The sequence below is a fragment of the Trichosurus vulpecula genome, chromosome 5, assembly GCF_011100635.1.
Source record: "Trichosurus vulpecula isolate mTriVul1 chromosome 5, mTriVul1.pri, whole genome shotgun sequence".
Lineage (NCBI taxonomy): Eukaryota > Metazoa > Chordata > Mammalia > Diprotodontia > Phalangeridae > Trichosurus > Trichosurus vulpecula.
The window spans coordinates 41318156-41344550 of record NC_050577.1 but is presented as its reverse complement, the minus strand read 5'-3'; the positions used below and the strand labels follow the sequence as shown (position 1 = coordinate 41344550).

At 36.8% G+C, this 26395-nt stretch overlaps 1 protein-coding gene across 2 annotated transcripts in view; it reads right to left on the bottom strand.

Annotated features, from left to right (window-relative positions):
- The window catches only part of DNAJC13 (DnaJ heat shock protein family (Hsp40) member C13), a 123042-nt gene that overhangs the window by 50813 nt on the left and 45834 nt on the right, over positions 1–26395 (bottom strand). The window contains exons 20-35 of one of the 2 annotated variants that reach the window (XM_036758915.1): positions 26187–26282; positions 24626–24769; positions 22684–22698; positions 21978–22060; positions 20379–20532; positions 19180–19283; positions 18933–19092; positions 17385–17447; positions 15737–15838; positions 13804–13908; positions 9796–9998; positions 8800–8884; positions 6954–7108; positions 6694–6739; positions 2468–2622; positions 36–237 (exon numbers count right to left, since the gene is read on the bottom strand). In XM_036758915.1, the coding sequence (XP_036614810.1) occupies positions 36–237; positions 2468–2622; positions 6694–6739; positions 6954–7108; positions 8800–8884; positions 9796–9998; positions 13804–13908; positions 15737–15838; positions 17385–17447; positions 18933–19092; positions 19180–19283; positions 20379–20532; positions 21978–22060; positions 22684–22698; positions 24626–24769; positions 26187–26282 (1872 nt within the window). The remainder of the gene's footprint in view (positions 1–35; positions 238–2467; positions 2623–6693; positions 6740–6953; positions 7109–8799; positions 8885–9795; positions 9999–13803; positions 13909–15736; positions 15839–17384; positions 17448–18932; positions 19093–19179; positions 19284–20378; positions 20533–21977; positions 22061–22683; positions 22699–24625; positions 24770–26186; positions 26283–26395) is intronic. The other variant, XM_036758916.1, reaches the window with a different exon arrangement.

Genomic DNA, 26395 nt, shown 5'->3' with positions numbered 1-26395 from the left:
AGGTCATGATGTGAGGAGACATAAAATTGACTTACTGGATCTTTAATTGGCCAGTCTGGAAATCGGAGTGTATCACAAAGATGTTTGAGGTAATAAATATTACAAAAGAGTTCATTCTCTAACTGTGGATAGTTGATAACAGGAATAGGACAATACTGATAAAGTGCTCTTGTGTTACTCTGAAGGCGTGGAGTAAAGTCAGCAAGATGAGCAGCAATCTTCTCAATCATGAGACGCCTGTAAGTTAGATTATTTTTAGACATGAACACATATGACAACTACCATTAAATACACAGATCGTTAAACCAAACACACCGTCAATCTAAAACATGATTACAAATGCCCACAACTTAATACTTGGACCATACTAAGCTGTGTCAACTCCCAAGATGCCCTTAAATAGAGATAAATACAGTTATCCATTCCGCATAGCAGGGTTTAGGAGCATGGCACCCCCACAATCTGGAAAATTCACATGAAATTTTTTGGCACTCCCTTCATACCAGAGAAGAAGTCTGAATTGTTTTGGTCATAAGCTCTGTGTTGTCTGTGGCTTCCGCAAAACTCTCAAAAATTCCCATTTAATGGGTTCATGATTTAGAAGTAAAAGCTGATACTATTAAGTAATTTGGGAAAGCAAGGAATAGTTTACTTATCAGATTTATGGAAAAGTAAAGAATTCATGACCCAATAAGAGATAAAGAGCATTACAAAACACAAAATGGATAATTTTGATTATGTCAAATTGAAATGTTTTTGTACAAAAAAAGCCAATACAACAAAGATTAGGAGGGAAGCAGAAAATTGGGAGAAAATCTTTGCAACTAGTATCTCTGATAAAGGCCTCATCTCTAAAATATACAGGGAACTGAGCCAAATATATAGGAATACAAGCCATTCCCCAATTGAGAAATGGTCAAAGGATATGAACAGGCAGTTTTCAGAGGAAGAAATTAAAGCTATCTATAGGCACATGAAAAAATGTTCTGGATCACTACTGATTAGAGAAATGCAAATCAAAACAACTCTTAGATACCACATCTCTCCTGTCAGATTGGCTAAAATAACAAAACAGGAAAATGATAAATGCTGGAAAGGATGTGGGGAAATTGGAACATTGTTGCATTGCTGGTGGAGTTGTGAGCTGATCCAGCCATTTTGGAGAGCAGTTTGGAACTATGCCCAAAGGGCTATAGAAATGTTCATACCCTTTGACCCAGCAATACCACTTCTAGGGTTGTATCCCAAAGAAATCACACAAGATGGAAAGGGACCCATATGTACAAAAATATTTATAGTGGCTCTCTTTGCGGTAGCCAAGAATTGGAAATCAAAGGGATGCCCATCAATGGGGGAATGGCTGAACAAGTTGTGGTATATGAAGGTGATGGAATACTATTGTGCCATAAGAAATGGGGATGATGCAGACTTCGTAACAACCTGGAAAAACCTACACGACATAATGCTGAGTGAGCGGAGCAGAGCCAGGAGAACCTTGTACACAACCACAGATATATGGATTCCGTGAGGACCAACCCTGACATACTTCACTCTTCTCAGCAACCTAAGGTGCAAGGACAACTCCAGGGGACTCACGATGAAGAATGCTATCTTCATCCAGAGAACGAACTATGAAGTTTGAATACAGATTGAGGTGCACTACATGCTCGCTTTTTTTGCTTCTCTTTTGTTTTTGTTTTTGGGGTTTTTTTTTTTGTTGTTTTTTTTTTTTGGTTCTGTTTCTTCTTTCTCATGAGTCATTCCATTGGTCATAATTCTTCTCCACAACTTGACTAGTGTATAAATTAATTCAATGCGAAGTTATACATGGTAGTTACATGAGATTCCAGGCCGTCTTGGGGAGGGGGGGGGGAGGGAGGGGAGAAAATCTGGAACTCAAAACTATGTAGAACCGTGTGTGGTAAACTAAAAATAAATAAATAAACTAAAAAAAAATTCCCATTTAATTTCTTATGCTGACAAACAACATATCAAAATTGAGATGAGGGAAGTCATGATGTAGAAGGGATAACTACTTTAATTTGTGTGTCTATGTATCAATGAAGGATGTTACAAAAAAAGCACAATTTTGATAGGCCTCTACATAGGAAGTTGAAGTTAATAACTTTGTAGTACCCTAGCTAAAATTCCCCCATAATCTATTTCTTTAGGATCTATGAGACATGTGTATGTGTCTGTGTCTGCCTAAAGGCTGCATTAAGTTACCAGTAAATTCACCTGACAGTAGTAATAATACTGGGTCCTGCCAAACACAGTATCTGGCACACAGCAGAGTCTAAATAAGTGCTTGCTGACTGAGTTTCGACTATTATGGTGATTCTGATCATGTAATCAGTAGAAATAAACATATTTTATATGGAAAAAAAAATAAAGTAGGCACCGAGCAGAGTCATAAATTTATGAACCAACACATGAACAGAAAGCAAATAACCAAATGGCAAATTACCTCATCTCACTGCTCCAGATAGCTTCTGGAGTGTCAAATTCTCCTAGAAAAATCTCAGAAAATTTTTCTGGTTCATAATTTTCTAAGTAGCATACCATTGCCTCAGGGAGAATATGCCCCAGTATACTTCTTTGGACAATATCTTGCCCTTTTGTCTAGGAAAAAAAGAAAAGATTCAGTTACATAAAGAAATGAATTTGCCCTGAAATCTTTAAACTTAAAAACTCAAAATGAGTATAAGTTGAAGAACTTTAAGGGTTGCAAACATTTGAGGCATATTATTATATCTCCTTTGACCTCACAATGACCCTTTGAGGTAGCTATTATCTCTCCTTTACAGATGAGTAAACGGAGCCTCCTCAAAACCAAACCATGGGGCTTGGTTACATAACCAGTAAGTGTCTGAGCAGAACCTGAGCATAGCTCTTCCTTGTTCCCCTCCCGAGGCTCTAGCGATTCTTTCCTGCGCTGTCTCTTTTGAGTATACCATTTGGCTAGAAACGGTTGCCTTTTGAATTTTGGATTTACTTAGAACCATGGAAAACCCTGCAATGATAATGTGCTTCTTAGTAAACATTTAAGGAAAGTAACAGATGCAGTCCCAACAGGCCTCCCTGTGAGCTCAGCAGTCCTAGAGAGCCCCCAGGGGGCTGGCTGGATCTTCCAGAGTTTGCCCTCACTCTCTCTCAAACCAACAAGCCTCTAAAAAGCAAGACTGTTGGAGCCTAGGAAGTATAGCCAGTTTTCAGCAAATAGTAGTGTTAGTATGAAGCTCTAGGTGTATCATAAGTGAAATCATACTCCTGTTTTCTATTGATGAAAAGGCCAAAGTTCATATCCTGCTATTCTGATACCTAAGGGCATGAGAGCAATGATGATGAACCTCAACCATCCATCAGGTCACTGAGCTTCAAAACAGGGACACCTGACAGCCCTAAACAGCATAAATTCATCCTATTTACAATAGGAAAGGGACCTCAAAACAACTTTCTTGCCTTCATATTAACAATCAGAAAACTGAATAGGAAGCATTTTCTTACAGTTTTCCATTTATGGACATTTTTTAAAAATGCACGCAAAGAGAAAAAAGGTACAAGGAAGTTGCTTATGATTTCCAACTGAATACAAACCTTATCACTGACTATTCATGAGGCAATGTTCTAATAAAATCTACAAAATTCAATGTTTGTTAGACTTCCAGATGAAAAATCACTTGCCCCCCTTCTAAAGAATTACTACTTTGGTTAAGTGTAGGTTACATCCCAAGAGCTACACAATAAATGAGAAAACATTTATGAATGCAATTTTTGGCTAATTCCTAAACACACAAATCCCAAATTCTTGTGTTTGTGTTCCAGTGTACACATATTTTTAAAAAAAGGAGAAAAGCTGGGGGCGGGGAGGGGCGGCAGGGAGGAGACACAGAAGGCCAGGGACCCCCACCGACCGTAATCACTACACAATGATTGATGGATTCAGTAGTGTGGGACCTTTTTTCCAAGAGGGCTCCTGTCAAGACTACCCAAGGTGAGGCAGTTGGGACTGTCCCTTCTGGTTCTACTGAGATTGTCTTACAACTTGACATTCGTCCAAGGAAACCAGACTGACACTCAAATGCAGTCTTTACTGGGCAACACATACTATGCATTGATGATTCTTTCCTGATAGCCCCATAGTGATGACACTGTTTTAAACTGCCAAGGTTTAGGACTTCAATGACAGTGATCCTATCAATAGTGAAGAGATTTTATGTTGAGAGCAGCTGGGTGATGGGACTAAAGAACAGGTTTAAGATGTTAAACATATCCATGGAGGGCCGTGGTCTTTGCCAGTCTAGAGGCTGGTACAGTAACTGCTCTTCTGTAGTTTGTGAAGTCTAATTTGGTGTCTTAAACTGAGTGGCCTCCAGGCATTTGCCAGGCTGGTTGTGAGGTATGTAGGAAAACTGAAGTGAGGATGAAAGGGAAAATACGTAGAATCATTTGCGTAGAGAAGGGAGGATTGCAACTCAGCATCTGCAGGGCGTACTTTTTTCAATTATGATTTATCAGGTTATCTCTTGCAAGCCAGGTGCTGGGAAGATAAAGTCAAGGAAGTTACAAGATCCTATCCTTAAGGAACCTATATTTTATGCAGGGCAACATGTATGCAAATAAACACAAAATACATACAAAGGGATATGTGATATAATGGATCATGTGATTCAGTCAAATCACGGAGAATAAACAGTTTAAAGGAAAAAAATAAGGACGATGAAGGTCGGAGGGACTAATGAATTTCTCTTAGCAGTAAGAAATTTTAAAGTTTCTTTCACATAATAGATAAAATTAGCCAGACTCCTAGGGAGATGTGAAATGGCAAGGAAGGAAGGAAAATGAAGAAAAATAAACTTACTGGGATTATGGAAGGTAAATTTTGTAGTCTCAATTTTTTTAACTAATATAGTTCTGATAAGACTGAAACAGGTTCAGAACCTGAGGCCTCAAGGCCACATGTGGCCCTTTAGGTCCTGGAGTGCAGCCCTCTGACTGAATCCAAACTTCACAGAACAAATCCCTTTAATCAAAAAGGCTTTGTTCTGTAAAATTTGGACTCGGTCAAAAGGCCACACTCAAGGCCCTAGAAGGCCACATGTGGCCTTGAGGCCACAGGTTCCCCACCCCTGGTCTAAAACATTAATCTACCCTTTCCATAAATATTTTAGCTGTATTTTGGATTAAGCTGCATACTCTTTACCAGAACACATCTTTATGTCTCATATTGAGGGGGACAGGAAAGGGATAAGCATTTATTAAATGCCTACTATGTGACAGGTGCTGTGCTAAATGCTTTACTAATATTGCACTTGAAATTTATATCTAAATAATTCTAGAAATAGCCACTAGTACTTCTGTTATTGTTTTGCATTCTTCCAGATTCTATTTGAGATTAAGAGTAAAAATAGTTTAAGAAATACTTAAGATTTCATTGAAAAATAAACTTATCCAGCATAGCCAAGAAATACAGAATGAAATATATGAATCTGGTCAATGAGACATTTGGGTAAATGAAGCTTTGCCATTTTTAAGCAATTAAAACACAATAAAATATATTTAATACTCAAAATAAGCTAAACATTTTAATTCTAATAATAACTCATAATTCATTAAGATCTTAAGAATGCCTTTAGATGTGTGGAAACAAACATAAATAAAAATTTTTAGTCAATATAAAGCAGCATCAACTTATTTTTTGTTGATGTTGTTGTGCATCCAACGAGTGGGAGGTAGAAAGGAGCTAAATTCAAACCCAAATCAGCTGTGTGACTTCGGTGGCTCACATTTTCTCCAGGAGTCACATCTGTTGATCTCTCTCACTGGAGAAGGACAAGACTCATGCTGTCCACCTCACAGGCTTGCTGGAAAGGAAGCACTTTGCAAACCTTAAACCACAAAGGACAAACCAGTGGCCTTTAACTTTCTCTTTCTTGGTATTAGAGCATGATCAATCAGGTTTGCAAAATTCAGAGAATTTCCAGCTAGAATGTGACTGGAAATCTTGGATTTTAACCTATTTTTGTGTCACAGACCACATCCCCCCATCCCCAGCAGCCCCTAACAGTCTGGGTAAAATCTATAGACCCTCTCAGAAAAAGATTCTAAAATGTTATAAAGTAAAATACCCACATTGCAAAAGAAATCAATTATGCTGAAATACAGTTATGGAAACATTTAAAAATCAAGGTCACTGACCCTAGGTTAAGAACCCCTAGATTAAATGATCTCTAAGGCCTTTCTAGCTTGAAAGTGCTAGAATTCACATACTTCTAAGAAAAATGAAAACAACGTATGGATGATTGAGAATTGGTAGATATCTATATGGACCTTCTAGTAGAACTCTGGCATTAACTCTGGCATCATTACCAGTACAACAATAGCTTCTTTAATTATATTAAAGATAGCTGGAATCTTGATAAGCCCTAATGGGATCTGTAAAAAATACGCAGATTTTTAAAAACAACTTAATTTTGTACAAGAAGTACAGATTTTATCCTCAGAGATGTTAAACTGCACCAATTTTCATTTGCGACTTCAGCATTAAATTACTATACTAAATAAAGCAACAAAGCAACACTTCATAGAGAAACACAGGGAGATATAAACCCCAAAGAAAGTCAATACTGCCCTTTCTCAACACTACTCAATGTAAAGTTTTATATCTTGAAAATAACTAAAAATCTTACTTACCTCTTCAGATTTGAAGGCCTGTTTGGTATGTGTGTACTTTAAAAACCTAGGAAGCAAAAAACAAATCACCTGTTAGATCTAAAAATTAATGTACAATTTGGCAATTTTAGCTTTTAAAGGAGATTTGTTTTTTGGATATGTGGAAAATGAACAAAGTTAACAGGAAAGCAATCAGTCTACCTATTCTAAAAATGAGTTTGAAAGAAAAGGACAGAGATACTGTTTAGATAACATGTTTAGATAAATGTGCATCTTTGTACCTTGCAATAGGAAGGACATTGGATCCTGTATACATCATGATAAAGAAAAACGCTCCGCTAAGATAAAGACGAGGTAACTGTGGATTATCTTGCATGATGTGGTAGAGTAAAATGGCCACCTTCTCAACAAGGATAGGATCAAAAGTCATCAGCAGCTAAGAGACAGAGTTGTTTTAGTCAGAATTATTTTAGTTGTCAGGTTTATTTTTAAAAGCTTAAGAAACCCGCATAATCAAAAATGAATGTTGATGCAATGGTAATAGTTTATTTGTGAGAGATCATTAGAAACAAGCTAAGCTTTGGCTGTTCTATCTCTTTGCTAGCTCTCCACTTGACTGAAAGTTCTGTTGTGTTGCTTACACATAGCAACTAAAGCATCCCTGAAATAACGCTTAGAACAATCCCAAACACAACACCTGCAATCATTTTCACACCTGTGGGTACAATGGCTCATTGCACATGGGATTTCCTAATGAGAAAAGACTGGCAGGCTGACAAAAAGCAAGAGGAAATGGGCCTGGGCACCAGGCTCCCTCAATATGGTCTTAACCAGTGTGGCTCATGTTAGTGAACAACAGCCCAATTTGGCAGAGCAGCTCCTCATCTCCTATTATAAGAGGTCCTGCTAAGAGCTCTGAAAATAAGACCATAAACTTTAAGGCACCTTTTGAATACAGGACATCCCTGAAAACTCTGACCTTTAATACTTTAAAGTGTTAATATTTTAAGTTATTCTACTTTTTAAAAGAGTAGTAAATACAAAGCAGGACTTGGAACCAGCATGATTGGAGTCCAAAATGTACCTAAGACTCTTATAAGCTTTCTGACCTCGGGAAAGTCACTTAATCTAATATTAGATAATAACAGAACATACTTCACAAGGATGTTGTGAGAATCATATGAAATAATGTATGTCAAAGTGCTTTGTAAACCTTAAAGCCCTTACAGAAAAACTGAGCTATTACTGAATAAATAAAATGTTCATTGATTTTTATCTCTGACTATATCATAAATAAAAACAAGTATTTGTCAAGTTGATTGTTAGAAATAAAATTTACTGATGATGCATTTCTGAATTTTTTTTCTCCCAATACTTCTTACCAAACTACCATTAACAAAATGCTACCAGGCTAACCAAAAAGCACTAGCCCCATATAATGGTGAAATAGCAATAACATGAAAGGCAAAACGTTAACAGAGGTAACACTTGTATCACATTGGTATGTTATTCTCCCCATGTAAAGATGCTTATTTCCACTGCTAGGTGGCAGAATGTACCAAAAATACCCAACCTCTGCCCTACACATAATCATAACTACGGAAGACAGGAAGGACATAAATGCTCATGTTAATTTTTTAAATAGTTAATTTACCTAGAATGCTGATTATACATAAGCATATACAGTTAATACCAAAAGAATTTAAACTAGATAATTAAATTAATAACCAAGTTGTAAAGTTAGTCAGAATCTTCTCAAATGTCAATGAAAGACAAATGTTATCCAGGATTTGGGCTGTCTCCATACTGATTAATGCAATAAAATGAAAAGACTAAAAAGTACACCTTTAAATATCCTGGTGGGGGCGGGGGGGAAGCTCAATAGTTTTTACTTTGAAAACACAAACAACACCCACCTCCTGACAGAGAGGAGACCCAACTTTCAGAATGATAACATTTTTGGACATGACCAATGCAGGACATTATTTTGCTTGGCTATGCATTAAAGACAGGGTTTTTTCTTTTTTTCAATTTGGGGCGGCAGGAGAAGAGAGGGGAGAGGCAGAAAGAGAAAATAAGTGCTTTTTAATTAAGAAAAAAAATAACAAAAAGAAACAAGCAACTTACCTGAATAATATGGGGAAGGCAAGTATTATCTGACAACAATCGTTTTACTCTGGGCAAAGGCCTTATAATGGCATTATCTTGATCCCTAAAAAATGTTTAAGTTAATATTTAATTCACTAAATAAAAGTGTTATTTACACAGCCTACATCACTACTAGGCAGAAAGCAGGTTACCTTACTTTTTTTTTTTTTTAATGAAGACTAAGCTTTCATACAGGGAACATGATTAGGTATTTTGATTTAATCTATCTGGCTACTTAATGGAACTTCACTTCCTTCCATAAGATTTCCTTGTAAAACAATAACCTAGAAGAGCCAAAGACTCTTATTTATTAAACTTGGTGCTGTCCAATAAACTTCAATGGTTTTTTCCAACTGCTGTATCAGGTCCTAATGCCAAATTTAGACCTTAACAACCCTAGACATTTATTATTTCACTATTTTCAAATATTAATTTTAAAATATAATCTGGAAAAAAAATTAACAAGGACCTCAGATCTTACCAAAGGTGTTGGAAGTATGTGTCAACATTTCCTATCAAAAAAGTCTAAATTGCTAGAAGAGACATATTATGTTCACTAATCTAGTAGGATAATATCTGAGCCAACATGTACTTGCTATGTCAATGGTGGTCAATCTTGACAAGGGGCAGGAGCAAGAAAAATTTATCTATGTCAAAGGGCTCTGACATTGCTTTAAAGTTTAAAAGAATTCTTATAGATTAAAACGTTTTTACTCTATTGCTAGTATGTTAAAGTATATTGTGTCTGTAGCTGTAACTTCAACTTCTGCCTCTGAAAGGATATTATTACTTTAGGTTATATCATTCATTCAATTTGTAGATTACCAAGCTATGATGAACTGAATATGGCTCTGGAATCACACTATTGATAATGTCATTAGCCTCTGTTACATGGGGAAACATGCACAAAAATGGTAAAGCATGACAAGAGGGTCACTGACTCAAATGTGGAAATATTATTGTATTATATTTTACCTGCTTGGAAAATATCCGCACATTGTGATCAGCATGTTGAGTATAAGTGTAGCAAGGTCAGTTTCATTCAGTACAGCCTGTCCAGTGGCTAATACACACCATTTAAGCTGGGGTATAACTTGTAGTGGTCGCCACCCATCCATGCCCTGAGCCCAACATCGGGTTTTTGGATTCAACAGTCCCTTGGTCCACAATTCTTGCATCTAAATGGACAGTATTTTATTTTATTTTTTTCCAATTACATGTAAAGACAATTTCATTTTTTATATAAAATTTTAAGTTCCAAATGTCCTCCCTCAACTCATCCTTCCCTAAGACAGGAAGCAATTTGATGTAGGTTATTTATGTTCTTGCACCTAAATGAAGAAATGTTTTGTTCATTACAAATAGGAAATTAAAGCTAAATTAAAATCTCTTTGCTGGCAATTAATTTGGTTGTTATCTCACACTGACTATGACCTACAAATATTTAAGTGTTTACCACTTTGGCAAATACGCTCTTCTGCTCAGATGCAAAATGATTCTCCTTGTTAAGACATCTGGACTTTTAAAAACAGCTGGATTCAACTTGTTCATTTAGGAACACTGGAGTCCATGTTGTCATTCCTTCCTCCTCCTAGTTGCCATCAAAACTCTCCTGGTCATAATCCCCTCACTTCACCCTTGTATTACTCTGGGCTACCTGATTCTAGGCTATCACTTCTCCAATTCCATTCTCAATCAGTCTCCTAAATCTTTTTCATCATGTCACTCCCCTGAAAAAAAAAAAAAAGACAAAAAACACAAACAAAAAAAACCCCAAAAACCAAAAACAAACAACATACACACAAAAAAGCCCACTCTTTAATGATCCCTAATTTCTTACTTATAAAAATCTTGTTTATATACAATTTCTGTCTGGATTTTAAGGTTTTTAATAATTTAACTCCAAAGAAGAGGTTCCTATTGTTGAGTTCATAGGTGCCTAAGGGGGTCTGTGAACTTGGATGGGGGGAAAAAATTACAGCTTTATTTTCATTAAACCAACTGAAATTCAGCATTCTGCTGAACTGTGAATGCAAGCAACAAAAACATTATTGTGAGAAGGGGGTCCACAGGCTTCATACAACAACCAAAGTGATCCAGGCTTCAAAAAAGAAAAATGTTTACAACTTCTGTGCTACAGTGTGGAGCCAACCTAACTTCCTAAAGATTGCATCCTAGGATGACCTTGAGTCTGGCTTTTAAAGCTCTTCATGTCCAGATCCCAGTACTTCTCTCTGATCTTTCCATGAGGCACTCCCACCCCCCAGCCTTTGCTCTTGAACTTGTCCCCTTCCTTTCAATCTCCCAGTATTTCACACCTCCTTCATAATGCAGCTGGAGTACAACTTCCTACACAGATATCTTCTTCCTCCTCCCAACTGCTACTGTCCTATAGTTCCCTAAGTACTTTGTATTTTATTTGTATTTATCCTCTAAGCATGTCTTCCATGGTATAATGTAGCTCCATCTTAAATTCAACATGTCCAAAATGGATTATCTTTCCCCCTAAACCCTTCCCTCCCTCCTATCTTCCCCATTCCTGTAGAGGGCAACACCCTCCTCCCAGGTCCTCAGACTCACAGCTTAGGAGTCATCTTAGACTCTCTTTCTCCCTTACCACCATATCCAAGCTGTTGCCAAGGCCTTTTGATTTCCCCTCTGCAGAAACTCTCCAATATGGTCCCTTCCCTCCTCTGACACTGTGACTCCTCTAGTGCAGGCCATCCTCTCATGTCTGGACTGCTGCCACAGCTGCCCTGAGTCTTTCCCCACTCCAATCCCTCCCTCGTTCAGCCACCAAAGGAATTTACTAAAGTACAGGTCTGATCATGTCACCTAAACTCCAGTGGCTTCCTATCACCTCCAATTCACATAGAGAATGCTGTTTGATCCTCCAAGCCCTTTAAAACTGAGCTCCCTGCAACCTTCCTAGTCTCCTTCTACCTTAACTCCCCACCATGTACTCTTCAATCCAGTTAAGTGAATAAAGTCAGGGAGGTCGTCCGACTTCCCCAAGTCCACAGCGATAATTAGGAGCAGACCCCATGACCACTTATCACTGGTGTGAACTTGGGCAAGTCACTTAACTTCAATGGGCCTCAGTTACCTAAGCTGTAAAATAAGGGGGTTGGAATAAATGGCTTCTCAAGTCTCTGTTCCTCCGCACCCTCTCCTTAACATCCTGGCCAGTGGTTTTAAACAAGTTGCTTCTGTCCCTCATTTTTTCGCTTTTTCTCTGAAATCCTGTAACACATAGTTCCTACCACATTATACAGCCCCTTGCACAATTTACCTACTGTTTCACATGCCTCTTGGTGGCTGCCCAAATAGCCTAGATAAAATCCTTGAGGAGACCCACTCATATATACCTTCTGCATGTTACCTTCAGTAACTCTCACGGCATGTAACTGACAAGTGGAGCTAGAAAAGTCAGCAAATGCATTCAAATTTCCAATTTAAATTGTAAATGTCAGCCTTCAAACAGAAGCACTAAAAAGAAAATTTAATTGAATAGATTTCTTATCTATAAGGGTAAAGTATATGAAGTGAAAGTGGGATTCTATTAATATTAAAATGAACTGTTTTTAGAGATAATTCTTTATCCTAAGACAACTAGAACCACCTTACAAGGTCCCAAAGAGTAATGAATAGGTAAGACTGGGGTATGGTTCTATATAGTGAAAAGTGTGGATACACTTGTCTGCATCCCATAGTTAAATAAAGGATTTTTAGACTACAATATTGATTTTACTCTATATTTATTTCACAAAGAAATTTTTTTGAAAGCATGTAAATTTCCCAATATTTCCTGATACTAGGTAAATTCAGTTCCTTTCACAAGTTCTCTGAAGTCCTTATACATTTTAATCTACTTCATATATCCCATTATGATTTCTTACCTATTCTAATCGATACTCTAATTTGGACACCAATGAAGCTTTCTGACTCTAAGACTTTAAATGTTAAGTAGCTAGATGAGGAAGCACCTAATTTTAAAATATTAAGGTCACAAATGAGGATAGAAAAAAGATTCTTTGACTGTTATGTTGCACATGCCACACTCTGCTGCAGCCCACATTCTCCAGGTGCAAAGGCAGAAAATGAAGATGTCTATGAAGAAGCTGCTGACAGTTTTTCAGAACACTACTCCTGGTAAAGGGACGGATCACATTCTATGGCTGGAACAGCTTGGAGACAAGATCATCCTGGAAGGCAGCCTCTTTGTTATTCTCTCTTTACCACCTTATGCTAGGCGATCCCTGAGGGCCCCTTTGTCCAAGGCTCCTTTACCTCTTCCCTGTCCCCTTGGTAATCCTAATTTGGGCTGTCAATCAAGGTGGGATTGAGGGGTGGGTAGTGGGTGTCAGGGAGACTCGCATTCAATATTTTACAGTGAGCCTCAATGATACCATTTATATGGTAACCAAACACATATAAAGAACCCAGGAAGTAAAAGGAGCCTTGGCAAGAAGAGAAAAGGAACAAGATTACATAAATGGAAAAAGTCTATGCCCCAATGGGACATTATCTCTGGTCCTGTTCCGAAGTTGTGAAGATTATATTTATTTGAAGAAATTTCAGGAGAAAAGGAACTACTTGTCTGAACCTGGTTCTAACACACAGTGGCCCTGACCACCAAATCTGCAGGAACTTTTCAGTGCATTCCCAAGCACTAAGGCAATTAGATATTAAAACATTATTTTTTAAAAATCACAATTACAATGCAAATATTGTGAAAATGCATTCATTAAATTACACCATTTTCTCATCAATGAGTGGTTGTTTAGAATTTGAAGTTTGAGGACTTGGGTTTTTGCTTTGTATGGACAAAGACCTGGAGCATCCCTACCATGAAGCATCATTAGAAATGCTGCCATGGCCCCAACCTGAAGGTGGGGTGGGGGGGAAGAGCAGCATCCTCTGGGCCACAGCACATTAAAGAATAATTAAAAAAAAAAAAAAAGAAATGCTGCCATTACACACCTCATGAAACCCATATGGGCCACTCCTTTCTTTGTCTGCATTGCCAAAATACCATTCCTTCTCACTCTCTCTCTTCATATCAGGTGCAGCCTCAATCACATTGCTCTGAAATTTAGAGTTAGGGATTGTATTAGCAAGGCAAAATTACCATTACAAGAATTCACAGAATAAAATGTAAATCATAGCATTTTTAAAAACAGGAAAAATGGTGAAATCAACTGTGATATCAACACAGCATTCCATCTCAATTTAAAGTTCATTTCATACAGGCCTTTTCAGGATTTAAGTTGCTTTCAGTTTTATGAGTCTGAAACTTTAGATTATTATTTTGAGAACTTAACACTAGATGCTAAAAGAAAGAAAAATCTGGACATCATATGTCTTTATAACTCTTAGTTTCCTGATCTTACAGGTAATATGTGAAACTAAATGAAAGGTAGCAGTACTGTTTCAAGTGAATTCTTTTCTCTCTCAAGAAATCAAAGAGCTTGTAGCAAAGATTATTGCTTAAAGAGATATGGTCTTGAACCAGTGTTTAAAGTTGTCTCTGGCTAGGAGCCCAGTAGTTTAATATTTTAAGACAGCAATTCACTATATGTGAAAGGTTTGGATGTTGTAGTTTCTTTACTACCTTGTCAACAAATCAACACCTGTAGGTTTAAAGTTGCAGATTACAACTCATCTGTGATAGTTCATCCCATGTGAATCTTCAGAATTCTGCAAGTACTGGACGATTCGTCTGTTATCCCTTGGGCCACAGGATTAGTCTACATTCCCTTCTTCACTGACATCCCTTACATAATTTCTCACACATTGCTCACCACCGCTCATATACTGCAGTTTACTGGCAACTACCATGTAACTCTTTGTTGCTCTTTTGGTAATCTGAAACTTTATTTCCTACAGTGTGTTGTTCCAAAGTTCACAACACCAGACCATCACTACCCACTATCATTTGGACCACCATCTCCACTTAAGATGCTGGTGGAGACTGGCAACCCCCAGACCACTAGCCCTTCCAGCCCAGCTCCTGCAGGAGAGCAACCCTTGTGGAACATGTGCCTTCAGGTGCTCCAAGTCCTGACCACACCCCCCCCCAGCCCCACCCTTAGTGGCCTAAGTAGCTGAAGACCCCGGAAAAGAAGGTTTTCACCCAAAGCATTAACACTTTCAAATGGTTCAACATCAGATACAGATTTAGTTTTGTTAATGGAAATGACACTGAAGAAGATGCATGATCACATGAGTTGTTGCTGTACCCTAAAGAAAACTGGGCCTTTGCAGATGACTTGTAGCTGAAACCTTCTCTATTGTCTTCTCCTGTCCCTTCTGCTTAACACAAGGTTTTGCATGTACCAAGGACTTAATAAACGCTTTCTCATTCATTTGTATTGAAGACACAGTTCTTCTTCAGAGATTATTAAAAGCAATCTACCATTTCCCAAGCACAATCTACCCTCTCTCTCCTCCTCACATTCGTTAATGTGTACAACTCACTGCCTATCTTCTGTGCATTTCCCAAAAATATTTAGATACTGATATATTAACGCAATGCCCTGGTCAGTCATGGATGTCAATCTGGACAATGGGCATTTATTATTGGTTTTAGTTTTTCCTCTGTGGTTTGCTGAGCTAATCCCTTTTGATAAATATGAATCACAACAAGAAGGCCCCATAATAACATCAGCAAAATGTCACCTGCCAAAGGGAATTCATCTTCCCCTTTAGACTTTCTGTAAGATATAAACCATAACAGCAGAAAACAGTAACAGAATGAAAGACTGTACCACGATGCCTTCACAATTACTAGAGAAAACTAATAAATTCGGGTGCTAATACATTTTTGTTGTCATTAAAAGTCGTCATTGGTCCTTGATGTTTTTTTTAAAGCATATTTATACTTCAACAATAAGCCAGAGAATTCCCAGCATACCTGCAATGGTACTGTGGCCCTGTTTGTGTGCAAATGGGCGAGGGTGAGCAAATCCACAAGGATTCTGATTCCATTGGAATCCATAAGCTCCTTAACATTTTTCTGGGAAAGAATATACATTTGACAAAAATATTTTTTAAACATAAAGCATTATAAAATCAATTATTTAAGAGATCTATCTCTATAACATCAAGTGTTCTTTCCCAATCTCAGCGTTTGTAGCTGGAAGGGAAGTTGGAGATAATCTAATCCATTCTTTCATTTCAGTAAAGTTGCAGAAACAGGATTTGAACCCTGGTCAGACTCTAAATCCAACATCACTTTGGTGCAGAAAAACTAAAGACCTACAATTTCAATTATTGTTCTCAATATCACGTAAAACATAAGAATTTATATACAGCATACATACACACATGAAAACAACCTATCTTTCACAGAAATCAGTTTAGATGATTTCATGTTCAAAAATGACAGTGCATTTAAAATTGACACACAACGGAACTATTTCAAAATTTTGAAAAATTAAAATTACACATAGATCAATTTTTAAGGGAGGGATAAAAGGGGGGAGAAGGGGACAAAGGTGGGTAGATAGCAAGGGAGAAACAGAAGGGGGGACTGGAGAGAGGGAAAGAATTTCATTTCTATTTAACCTCTTCTTTTCCAACCAGTATGTAGGCCCCTAACAATAGCGGTTATTGAAAACACAAGACAGGAAAATAAGAGCTCTATTTTGCTGTTGTTCAGTTGTGTCCGACTCGTTGTGACCTCATTTTGGGGTTTTCTTGTCAAAGATACTGCAGTGGTTTGACATTTCCTTCCACAGCTCATTTTACAGATAAGGAAACTGAGGCAAACAGGGTTAGGTCTTGTGCAGAGTCACACCGCTATTAAGTGTCTGAGGTTGGATTTGAAAGTGAGTCTTCCTGACTCTAAGCCCAGCACTCTGTGCACTATGGTGCCCCCTAGCAGCTCATAAAAGCTCTCTATTTGGGTTTGAAAATATTTCTCAGGTTAGGCTAGTTCTCAAATAAATGTTTCTAAATTCACTGGTAACACAGAGCATCTGTAAAGCTTGTAAGCAATTTTAGGAAATTAGCCCAGTAGGGGTTATTATTAAAATCAATTCAAGGCATTTAGATAAGTAAAAACAACAGTCACTTAACCCTTATTGTTCATGACTAAATAACTGGAAAGATTTAATTCTGTATCTAATCTATGGACACACAGAAAAAGAAATACTTATATCAATGCCGACTTTGGCATTCTGCTACAGTAAGTTCATTGTGGGCAACAACAAAAACTTCTATTTGTCAACCAACTATTTTAACTGTTAAATGTGATTTCCTTGAACGCTTTCTAAAGGAAAAACAGAACTCTTTATAGAGCTAAATCAATCATTTCTAATAATTCTTCAGTGTGAATATTTATACAAATGAAATATCTTTGATCAAAAGGATTTTATGGTTTTGTCTGGGACAAAAGAGAGGGAAAATGCTATTTCAAAGACTTCAGAGCTGGAGGGAAACTTAGAAGTTAATCATTCCAACCTTTAAGACACTGATCAAATAATTGGTAATTTATATACTCAAGGAATAAATACATGCATAGTTGTAAGTGAAAGTATTTTTTTAAAAAGAGGCCCTACCTTATTAAGTATCAGCTTGTTAAGGAAAAGGATCAGCCTATCTCGTTCAAGTCGATCAGTGCACTATTGAAACAAGAGAGAATCTAATCAAAATTTAATAGAAAAGCAGATATCAATGAACAATAGAAAAAATTAACTTCTAAGCAAACAAGAACAAACAAGACAATAAAGTTACTTCTTTTAGGGATCCTGAAACTGGAAACCAACAGAAACCACACACAAACACTTTCTATGTGTAGGTAAGAGAAACATGAAGTTAACTCCCTTAAACTGTCTAAAATTTTCACATACCTCTTCTCATTTACTTAACAAGACATTTTTCAATTACCGAAAGAATTATTTTTAACAGCCATTTTCTCTTTTTGTGCCTTAACTTTTAAAAGCTATCTTAGAAGTAGAATACTTCAGAATTTTGCCAAGTAACTACAAGCCTCTTTTGGAGAACAAGTCAAAAGTCAGAAAACAATACAGAAAATCAGGTCCACACAAGTGTTACAGAGCTGATTCTACAGTGACCATTAAGATAGAGTAGTACCACCATGTACAAAGCACTGGCTAGAAGCCCTGAAGGTGAGTTCTGGCTTCCCCATTTATGATCCCTCATATGCATTAAAAAAAATAATTGTAGCTATCATCCCTATTTCATGGGTCACAAGGATCAAATGGGATAAGTTATGGAAAAGTACTCAGAAAACTTTGAGACACTATAGAGTTAAACACTGGCAAAAGTTGTGTTTTAAAAGCTATTCAAGAAATTCCCTCAAATAATTTTTATTCAATGATAGAGGAGCAAATAGCAGCAAATGCAAGATGAATTTGCTCTGACAAGAAACATATCCTGAAATGTAACAATCCAGAAGACACAAATCTTAAAATACATCATTTGCAAACACCCAATCTCCTTAATAACTTTAGGTACAAATGCTACTAAAGAGAGTATATAAACACAGATGTCAGAAGACAAAAATCAAAAAGATTTACCACTAATTTTGATCTCACCACCACCTTTAATCATTACACAGCAAATTTTTGACAAAAAGGAAAATCTGACTAATCTTTCTTTTCACATGATTCTGACAGAGGCAGAGTCTTGGAGTGAAGACTTTGGAATCAGGAAGATGAGGATACACATGCCACCTCTTACACTTACTGGTTTTGTGACCATGGGTAGGTAACAACCTCTCTGAGTCCCTGTTTCCTCAGCTGGAAAATGAGGGGTTGGACTGGGTGGCCCTTAAAGGCTCTTCTAGTTCTAAATCTCCCACTCCAAATTTATCTGGCTTTTGAAAACCTACAATTTAGGGCTGGAAAAGGAGAATCCTAAAGCTAACAAAAACCAGGAATTCAAGAAAAATGACATCGTTTTATACTAACCCGTTACTTTCCCCTCTACCTGACCTAAAAAAAGAGCCTCCTAACATTACAAAATACTCCAGAGGATCTAAGGCAGAGGAGGACAAAATGAAGGAAATTGCAATGCAGAAACCTAAACCCAAACCCCTGATCGACGCCTTACAACAAAGTGCACTTTAACAGTAACATTCTTACCCTCTCTAACATTCCAACAATATATCTGGTGTCCCCAAACGGTCCTATTTCCTCATGACATCTGCCATAAACAATAGCCAGTGCTTGCAAACATAAACACTTCATGTTCACTTTCGGAGTGAGCAGGAAACGATGATAGAGCTCATTGAAAAACTCATACCTGAAATACCAAAATAAAGCTCACAATAAAAATAAGCATGAAAATGTAAAGCAGAAATAAACAAAAATGATATCAGGAGTAGCTTACGATCGTCTGATTGATCCGCTTCCTTCACTTTCATCCTCCTCTAACAGTAATCTCAGGTAATAGTCTCCTATTTTTATTTCCTCTGCTAGGCAATCATACTTGACCTTTTCGAATAAAAACAAAGTATATGATTTCAGTTGTAATTAAGGAACTCAAGTGACAGCTGACTCTCAGAAAGTGCTAAAAAACTGCTTCTTATAATTCTAACTCTCTTTTGAGTGACAATCTCAAGAGAAACATTTAGGGACTCTTCAAAAATACACCTAACAAGGCTTACTATTTCGAATTTATAGGCATAATTGACAGGAACTAAAAAATTTCAAAGTGTGAAACTTGTTTTTAAAATAGTTCTTTGTGTCACACAGTGAAGAAGGCTCAATAGAAACTTAACCTATCACACTGCTTCAATGAAGGTCTTGGAAAAAATTTAAGTTAAAAGAAACTTTCCCTGCCCTTTAAAGGTATTTTATGGAATTCTGGATTAAAACCACTACTTAATGAGGAAGACAAAATACAATAAATAGGATCACAGTTTAAAAAAAAAACTATGAAAAATGCATTAGTTTTAATTTGAATTCAATTGCTTCAGCATACCCAAATAATAGTAAACATCATGAGTGTACCCTGAAGCCTTCCCTAGGATAAGAGCCTGGGAACTCAACAGCATGTGCACATTTAATGACATCAAATACAATCACCTCTACTAACTTCTTTCCTGTTCTCCATACTAATAGCTGAAGAGAACATTACTGCCAGAAATCATCTGTAATTTGTAACCAAATACAAGTTACCATGAAAACTTAAACAAGCCATGGGAAAGAGAGAGAAGAGTTACAGCATGCTTCAGAAAAGATGACTCAATAGTGAGGAAACAAAAGATAAAGAAGAAAAAAAAAGAGCAACTAATTATTAATATGGCAAAAGATGTGGAGGTATATTTAAGTTCTTACTTTCCCACAGCCTCATTCTTATTCTAAATTCTTTAGCTATTCAAATATAAGACCTGCTTCAAGTAAACACAGGAAACAGCATTTTGGGCTAAAGAAAAAAAAAAGAATTTCCTCTACAAGACAACGATTTGCAAATATTCCATTAAGGAGGGTGGGTGTAAAGTACATAGGTAAACAAGCCACTACATAACTTCAAAGTACATTACATTATTTTTGTACAATTAAAAGCCCCAAGGAATAAAAGTTTACCTCAAATTCATGATGGTTCCACGAGATCACATTAGCACTACCAAGTTCTCTGTCTATATTAAATGCTCTCATCTCAGATTCAAGACAGTCTCTCAGTTCTTCTCGTGTTTTGAAGTTCCAAATTAAATTTGACCTGGCATGGTCTTGAAGAAACCTGCAAAACAAAATACCATATTTTAAAGAAGTTGTTAAATAATGAATATTTATAAGCATCACAATAAAATGAAACCTTTACTGCAACCAGTAAGGCAATGTCAAACACTGATCCATACTGGTGTAAAAATTAAAGAAAAATTCTGTGAAACCTAGGTTAAGTTTAAAACAATTAAAGTGAAATTATTAATATTATATTTTATCAATTTATAAAGCATTTTCACAAAGCTAATAGAGCCTACAGAAAGTCTAACTGCCAGAAATAAGACTTCAGGTTGGTAACCAGAAATCCTGGCCTGGGAACTATATGAAAGACAGGCGCTGCCAGAGGGGATATGGAACTGTTGTTCTATTAGGGTGACTTCAGACCCTAACCGGGTCCAGGGATTTTCAGAAAACCCCCTATCCAGGGCTAGAACCAGTTAACTGGAGGCTGACAGAGGTAAGTACCTGAAAAAGGTATGGACAGCATTGCCATCAATACACAGTCTCATGGGAAGGCTGGTACTCATTCCAAGAAGGCCCAAAGCCCAAGCTGGTTTTAGGGCCCCCCCCCCAAATTTTGAAACAAAAGATGACCCGCTCTCCCCAGAAAAGCTCTCTGCTGTGGCCCTGGGTCAGAGCTGAGCACTTTCAAGCACTCAACTCCTGAGAAGATCTTACGAGTAACAACAGAAGACAGCACAAGGAAGGTGGAACAACACAAACCTAACCACAAGGAAAGGTAACCAATCTCTCAACAATAAATTGTACCAATTTTCCAACCACTGCTCAGAGAATGAAAAGCATTTAGGTACTCTCAGCAGTAGAAAGGTACTTTAGGAACTTCTAATAGGTAAGATACAACCAGACAGTACAGTGCCAAAGTCTCTGTGGAGGAAGGGAGAAGCTGAGTTCTTTACTAGGCTACAATAAAGCTCCTGGACTTCAGGGAGCATATTTCACTTATCTATTTAGGCACAGCCTTCCACCTCCCTCACCCGCTAATGCTTAGCACACGGTCTTGCACACAGAAAGCAGTTAATAAACTTGTTTTTCTAAAACTCTTCTCTCCTCCCTCCATCCTCAACAATATGGGTAATAATTAGTACAGATTAGAAGTTAGTTAACTTGGGTTCTAGACTCAGTCTGGCACTATTTGCCAACCACACCAACTTCATTGTCTCCACTTCACAAAAGAAGAAAACAACTTGTCATTTCCCTACTTCATGAAGAGAGGAAGAAGTTTTATAGTGCTAACTCCTGAGGAAAAATGCTGACCTTATCACAAATCTTAGTGCTTATGAAAGTTTGAATAATTGCTCAAATTCCTAGTTTAAAAAGCACTTTCATTTGTTTTTTTAAAAAACACATCTACAAAACAGCAAAAATATATACAGAAAAAGCAGTTATAACATATCAACTATGCTGGTTTAATATACACTGAAAAAATAATCTGAAATTTACCTATAGTAGAAAAGATCCCAGTTGGCTTCGATTTTTATTCTCTGTCTTCTTTTTCTAAGTATTACTGGCTTTTGATTTAGATTCTGGAAGAAAAGGAAATTAAAAAAAAAATTAAATCAGCCAAATCTGGTGCTATATCATGAGCTAAATTCTCCCATACAGATGGACACACAAATCTACACTTTACCTCAGCACTCAGAAAAGTGGTCATTAAGTAGTTAGTAAATTTTTAAAAGAACTTAATTTGAGAAAATTAAACATGTAAAAATGAGACTTTTACCTACAAACAAGTATTGTTAATAAGAAACCTTATAACATGAATGCTTGACACTGTGCCAATACATTTTTCAACACAGAAATAGTAAATTTTTTTTAAAAAATGGACTAATATCGCTAAAACCCCAAAACTTCCAAGTTTTATGAAGTTGCTACTAATGAAATTTGCATTAGTTTATAGTAGTAAATTATGCACAAATGTTGGCAAACAGTTAATAGGAAAAATTACAAACTTGAAAACAAAAGGCTGCTTAATTCTTTCAGGAGCCAAGAAGAATTGAAAAATACAGGACCAAGGGATAAATAACTTGGTTCAGACACATCTGAAGTGAGACTCTACAACACACTAAGACAAAGAATACCAAAACAAGACTCCACATGCCAGGCAGCTAAAAACAACTGACATAAATTGCAGGAACTTAAAACTCACCATACTGTTTCTGTCCTGAATGTGTTCAGTAGAAAGAAAAAAAAAAGAATATTTTTAAAAGAAATAAGAGAGCAAGCTAAGATAAGATGAGAATAACATCTACTATACAAATTTTTTCATAAGAATACCATTATGAATTAATTTTAACAGAAAGAACAAGCTCAATTATTGTTAAAGTAAAACTTAATCAAAGTAGTTTAAAGAATTATGTGATATCACTTTATTCTAGGCTAGATCACATGAAAATAGTTTCAAGATCTGTTTTGCTTCTACACGAGATAGACCAACATACTTTGTAGGAAGGGAGAAATGCTGTAGTCAAAATTTCGAAATCCATTATTTCCTATATGATAACCTAAAAAGTTAGCCCTTGTTTTTAGCCTACATTAAATAACAGATCAAAAAAAACAAACCCTAAAAAATGAAAATAAATAACAGATCTATACCAAGACAACATGAAACTAACAACAGAACTAATATGAAACTAACAAGCAGCTAAATAACTTTAGTATATTACGATTTAGAGGTTGGTCACTCATATTAAACTTTTACCAACTTTAGCTCTAATAAGGTTTCATTTTTTGTTAGCCCAAGTTGAAAAATTCCCGTTTCATTACACTATCCCTGGGTTTGTGTTTACTTTCCTAAATTTTCACAAATTTGAGTAAACTGCAAAATAAGAAATTTCTCCACATGCAGAGATGCTATAAAATGTCTTATGTCAAAACAGAGAAAGTCATCATTATCATCATCATCATTATCATCTTGATCAAAAGAAAAAGCAGAAAGCAGTATGGATCAAAGAATAAAAAACAAAAAAGAAATAGAGGAAGTGACAGAGTATAAATGGGAGCCTTGGAAAATGGCAAAACAAGCATTTATTGAGTAATAGTTAACATATAGTGTCTACTATGTGCCAGGCACTGTGCTAAGTGCTTTATAATCCTCTCATTTGATCTTCACAACCACCCTGGGAGGTGGGTGATATTATTATCCCTATTTTACAGATAAGGAAACTGAGGCAGGGGACTGGTGAAGTGAGCTGCCCAGGGTTCCATGACCTGGAAGTGTTGGAAGCTGGATAGGTCTATTTACACTTCTCAGGAAGAGGGACTGGGCCTGTCATTTCCTGGGTATAGGCAACTCCCAGGTGAAGAAACTCATTCTATTAAGCCCCTCACTGTCACTTCTGGTCTTAGAGACCTGGCTGGAGTCCTGAGTGGTGGGGGACTGGCCAAAGGTCATGCAGCCTTCAGGGATCAGATGCAAGCCTGGAACTCAATTAGTTATATTAGAAAAGACTGAAGATGCTAGATTTAAAATCTATAAATAAACCAAGATTAGCTTTAGTTTATAATTGTAAGAGCCATTGTCATCAGGGATATTGACAACACAATTTATATACATCAGTACCACTAGGACTCTCCTGGTAGAACAAAAATGGCCAAAAGAGCACAGCTAATCTACAAACAACAACCTGTCTCTACAAAAACGAGGCTGACTTTAGAGATATGGGCTAAAATCTGGAACTAATGGAAAGATTGGCTCTCTGATCCTGATACTACAGAAAATACAATTATCTAATGCAATTTCAGAGTTTAACTTAGTTATAAAGTGAGGTAGCAACATAGAAATAGTGCCTTTTTTCTTTATATGAGTTTGTATAAAATCTCATGGCCAATGTGAGATTACTTAGGGGACAGACCGTATGTGTTATCTTTTTACGATGTAAAATTTACTCCTAAATCAGGATCTGAGTTGAAAGAAAAGCAAGAAGAAAAATTTTGCAATGGACTGACCAAATGAAATTCTATTTTAAGTCATAGCTGTTTGCCAGTCAAAAATCTGAAATATTTGACTAGCATCTCAGATGACAAATAAAGTAGACCAAGATCTCACTGAGAAGCCAGAAAGGATAAGGGCAGACTTTTTTTTTTTTTACCTCTTTTTGAGCAATGCCCATTCTATCCCTCCAATGCATCAATACAAGATCCACTTTTTCTTTGGCAAATTTTTCAACTTCTTTAGCAGCTTTTCCAGCCAGTCTTTGCCACTCCGGAACTTTATTAAATTTGCCGTACTGGTCCTGAGGAATCATGAAATCCACTACTTTAATATATGCACAAAGATAATGACTTACAACCAGAGAAGTACTTTTAATATAAATGTTCAATATAGGACGACTGCTTTCATTGAAGAAAAAACATTTTTAAAACAGTTCTACTATGGCAAACAGGGCTATTTCTTCAAAAGAACTCAAAACAGGTAATGGTCATCTAGGTCAGTCACCTCTTGGTTCCTTGCTAGTAAAAAAATTTTGACCATACAACCTTAATATATGTATGCTATATATTATTTGCAATATGTACATACTACTGAATTAATGATTATATATTTTGATAAAAAAAATTAAAATTAAAAATAAGATAAAAATGAAGAAATATTTGACTATAGATTTGATAGGAACCACTGAAGTTTAATGAGAAGAGTGACCTAGTCAGACTTGCTCTTTAGGAAAATCACTCTGGTAATCATATGAAAGATAGATCAGAGAAGGAGGAGACTGGAGGCCAGGGAGACCAATTGGGAGGTTACTATAATAGAAAGGTGCTGAGAACCTGACCCAGGGTGGTGGCTGTGTAAGTAGAGAGAAGGGAATTATCTATGACAGATGCTGTGGAGATAGGAATGCCAAATCTGGCAGCTAACTGTACATATGGGGTAAGGAAGAGTGAGGAGTTAGGGACCCTACATGATTGAATACAGCAGTTTGGAAAAGGGGTTAATTTGTGAGGGAAAGATAAGGTATTGAGACCTATATCTGTCACATCAATCCAGGGCTGCTAATCCAATGCCATTCACTGACTCAGCCAAGACAAAAGGGAGGAAAGCAGGGCCCTTAATCACCAGTAGCTCCAAGTGTAGCCATGAGGAGATCGTGGGAGCAAGGGCAAGGGGCTAGGGTTTCTTAATGATACCTGTATGACAGATGCTGTTAAGTGCCAGGAAGGATGAGTGGTTGTGTGATATAAGTCTAATTATTGGCTGCCTCAGGAAAAAATGCATTTTCCCACTCTCTGACTGACTACATGCCCTTTAAGGCTGGTCAAGTCTAAGCTTCCACTTTGGAGACCACTGATCTAGCTGAAGTGCCTTCTAGCTCAACATTTCCAAGAGTAATAGTCTATCTACTGCCTCCTTTCCAGAATTTACTTAGCCACCACTACATAAAAGGTATGCTGGCTTATGGAAATTGCAACAGGCATAAAACATGACTCCCACGCCAAGGTCCTTACCTTGTATAATGGCAAATATAAAGATATCTCTACTTTTTGCTGTTACTGTGAGGGCTCCATCTAATTACTGAAAAGTAAATTACATGTAGTTTCTAATCTTTTTCTATAAACTTCAACATCACAAATTTATAGCTGTAATTCTACATTACAGAGGTTTAAGCTAAAACTCATTTCTGAGTTAGTGACTTCTTTGTGCTCTGTACTTACAGTTGCTATTTTCACATTATCTCTAATATGCATCCGGTCAGCATCCTTCTCAGGAACTGGGTCAGTGCTGTCCAGGTATGCCAGCAAACCTGGAGGCTAGAGGCACAAAACAAAACCATCTAGTTTCAAAAGAATGGTATGAAACCAAAAGACAGAATGAAATACACTAATGAAATAAGATACTAAAGACAGAAGTTATTTTTGTTTTA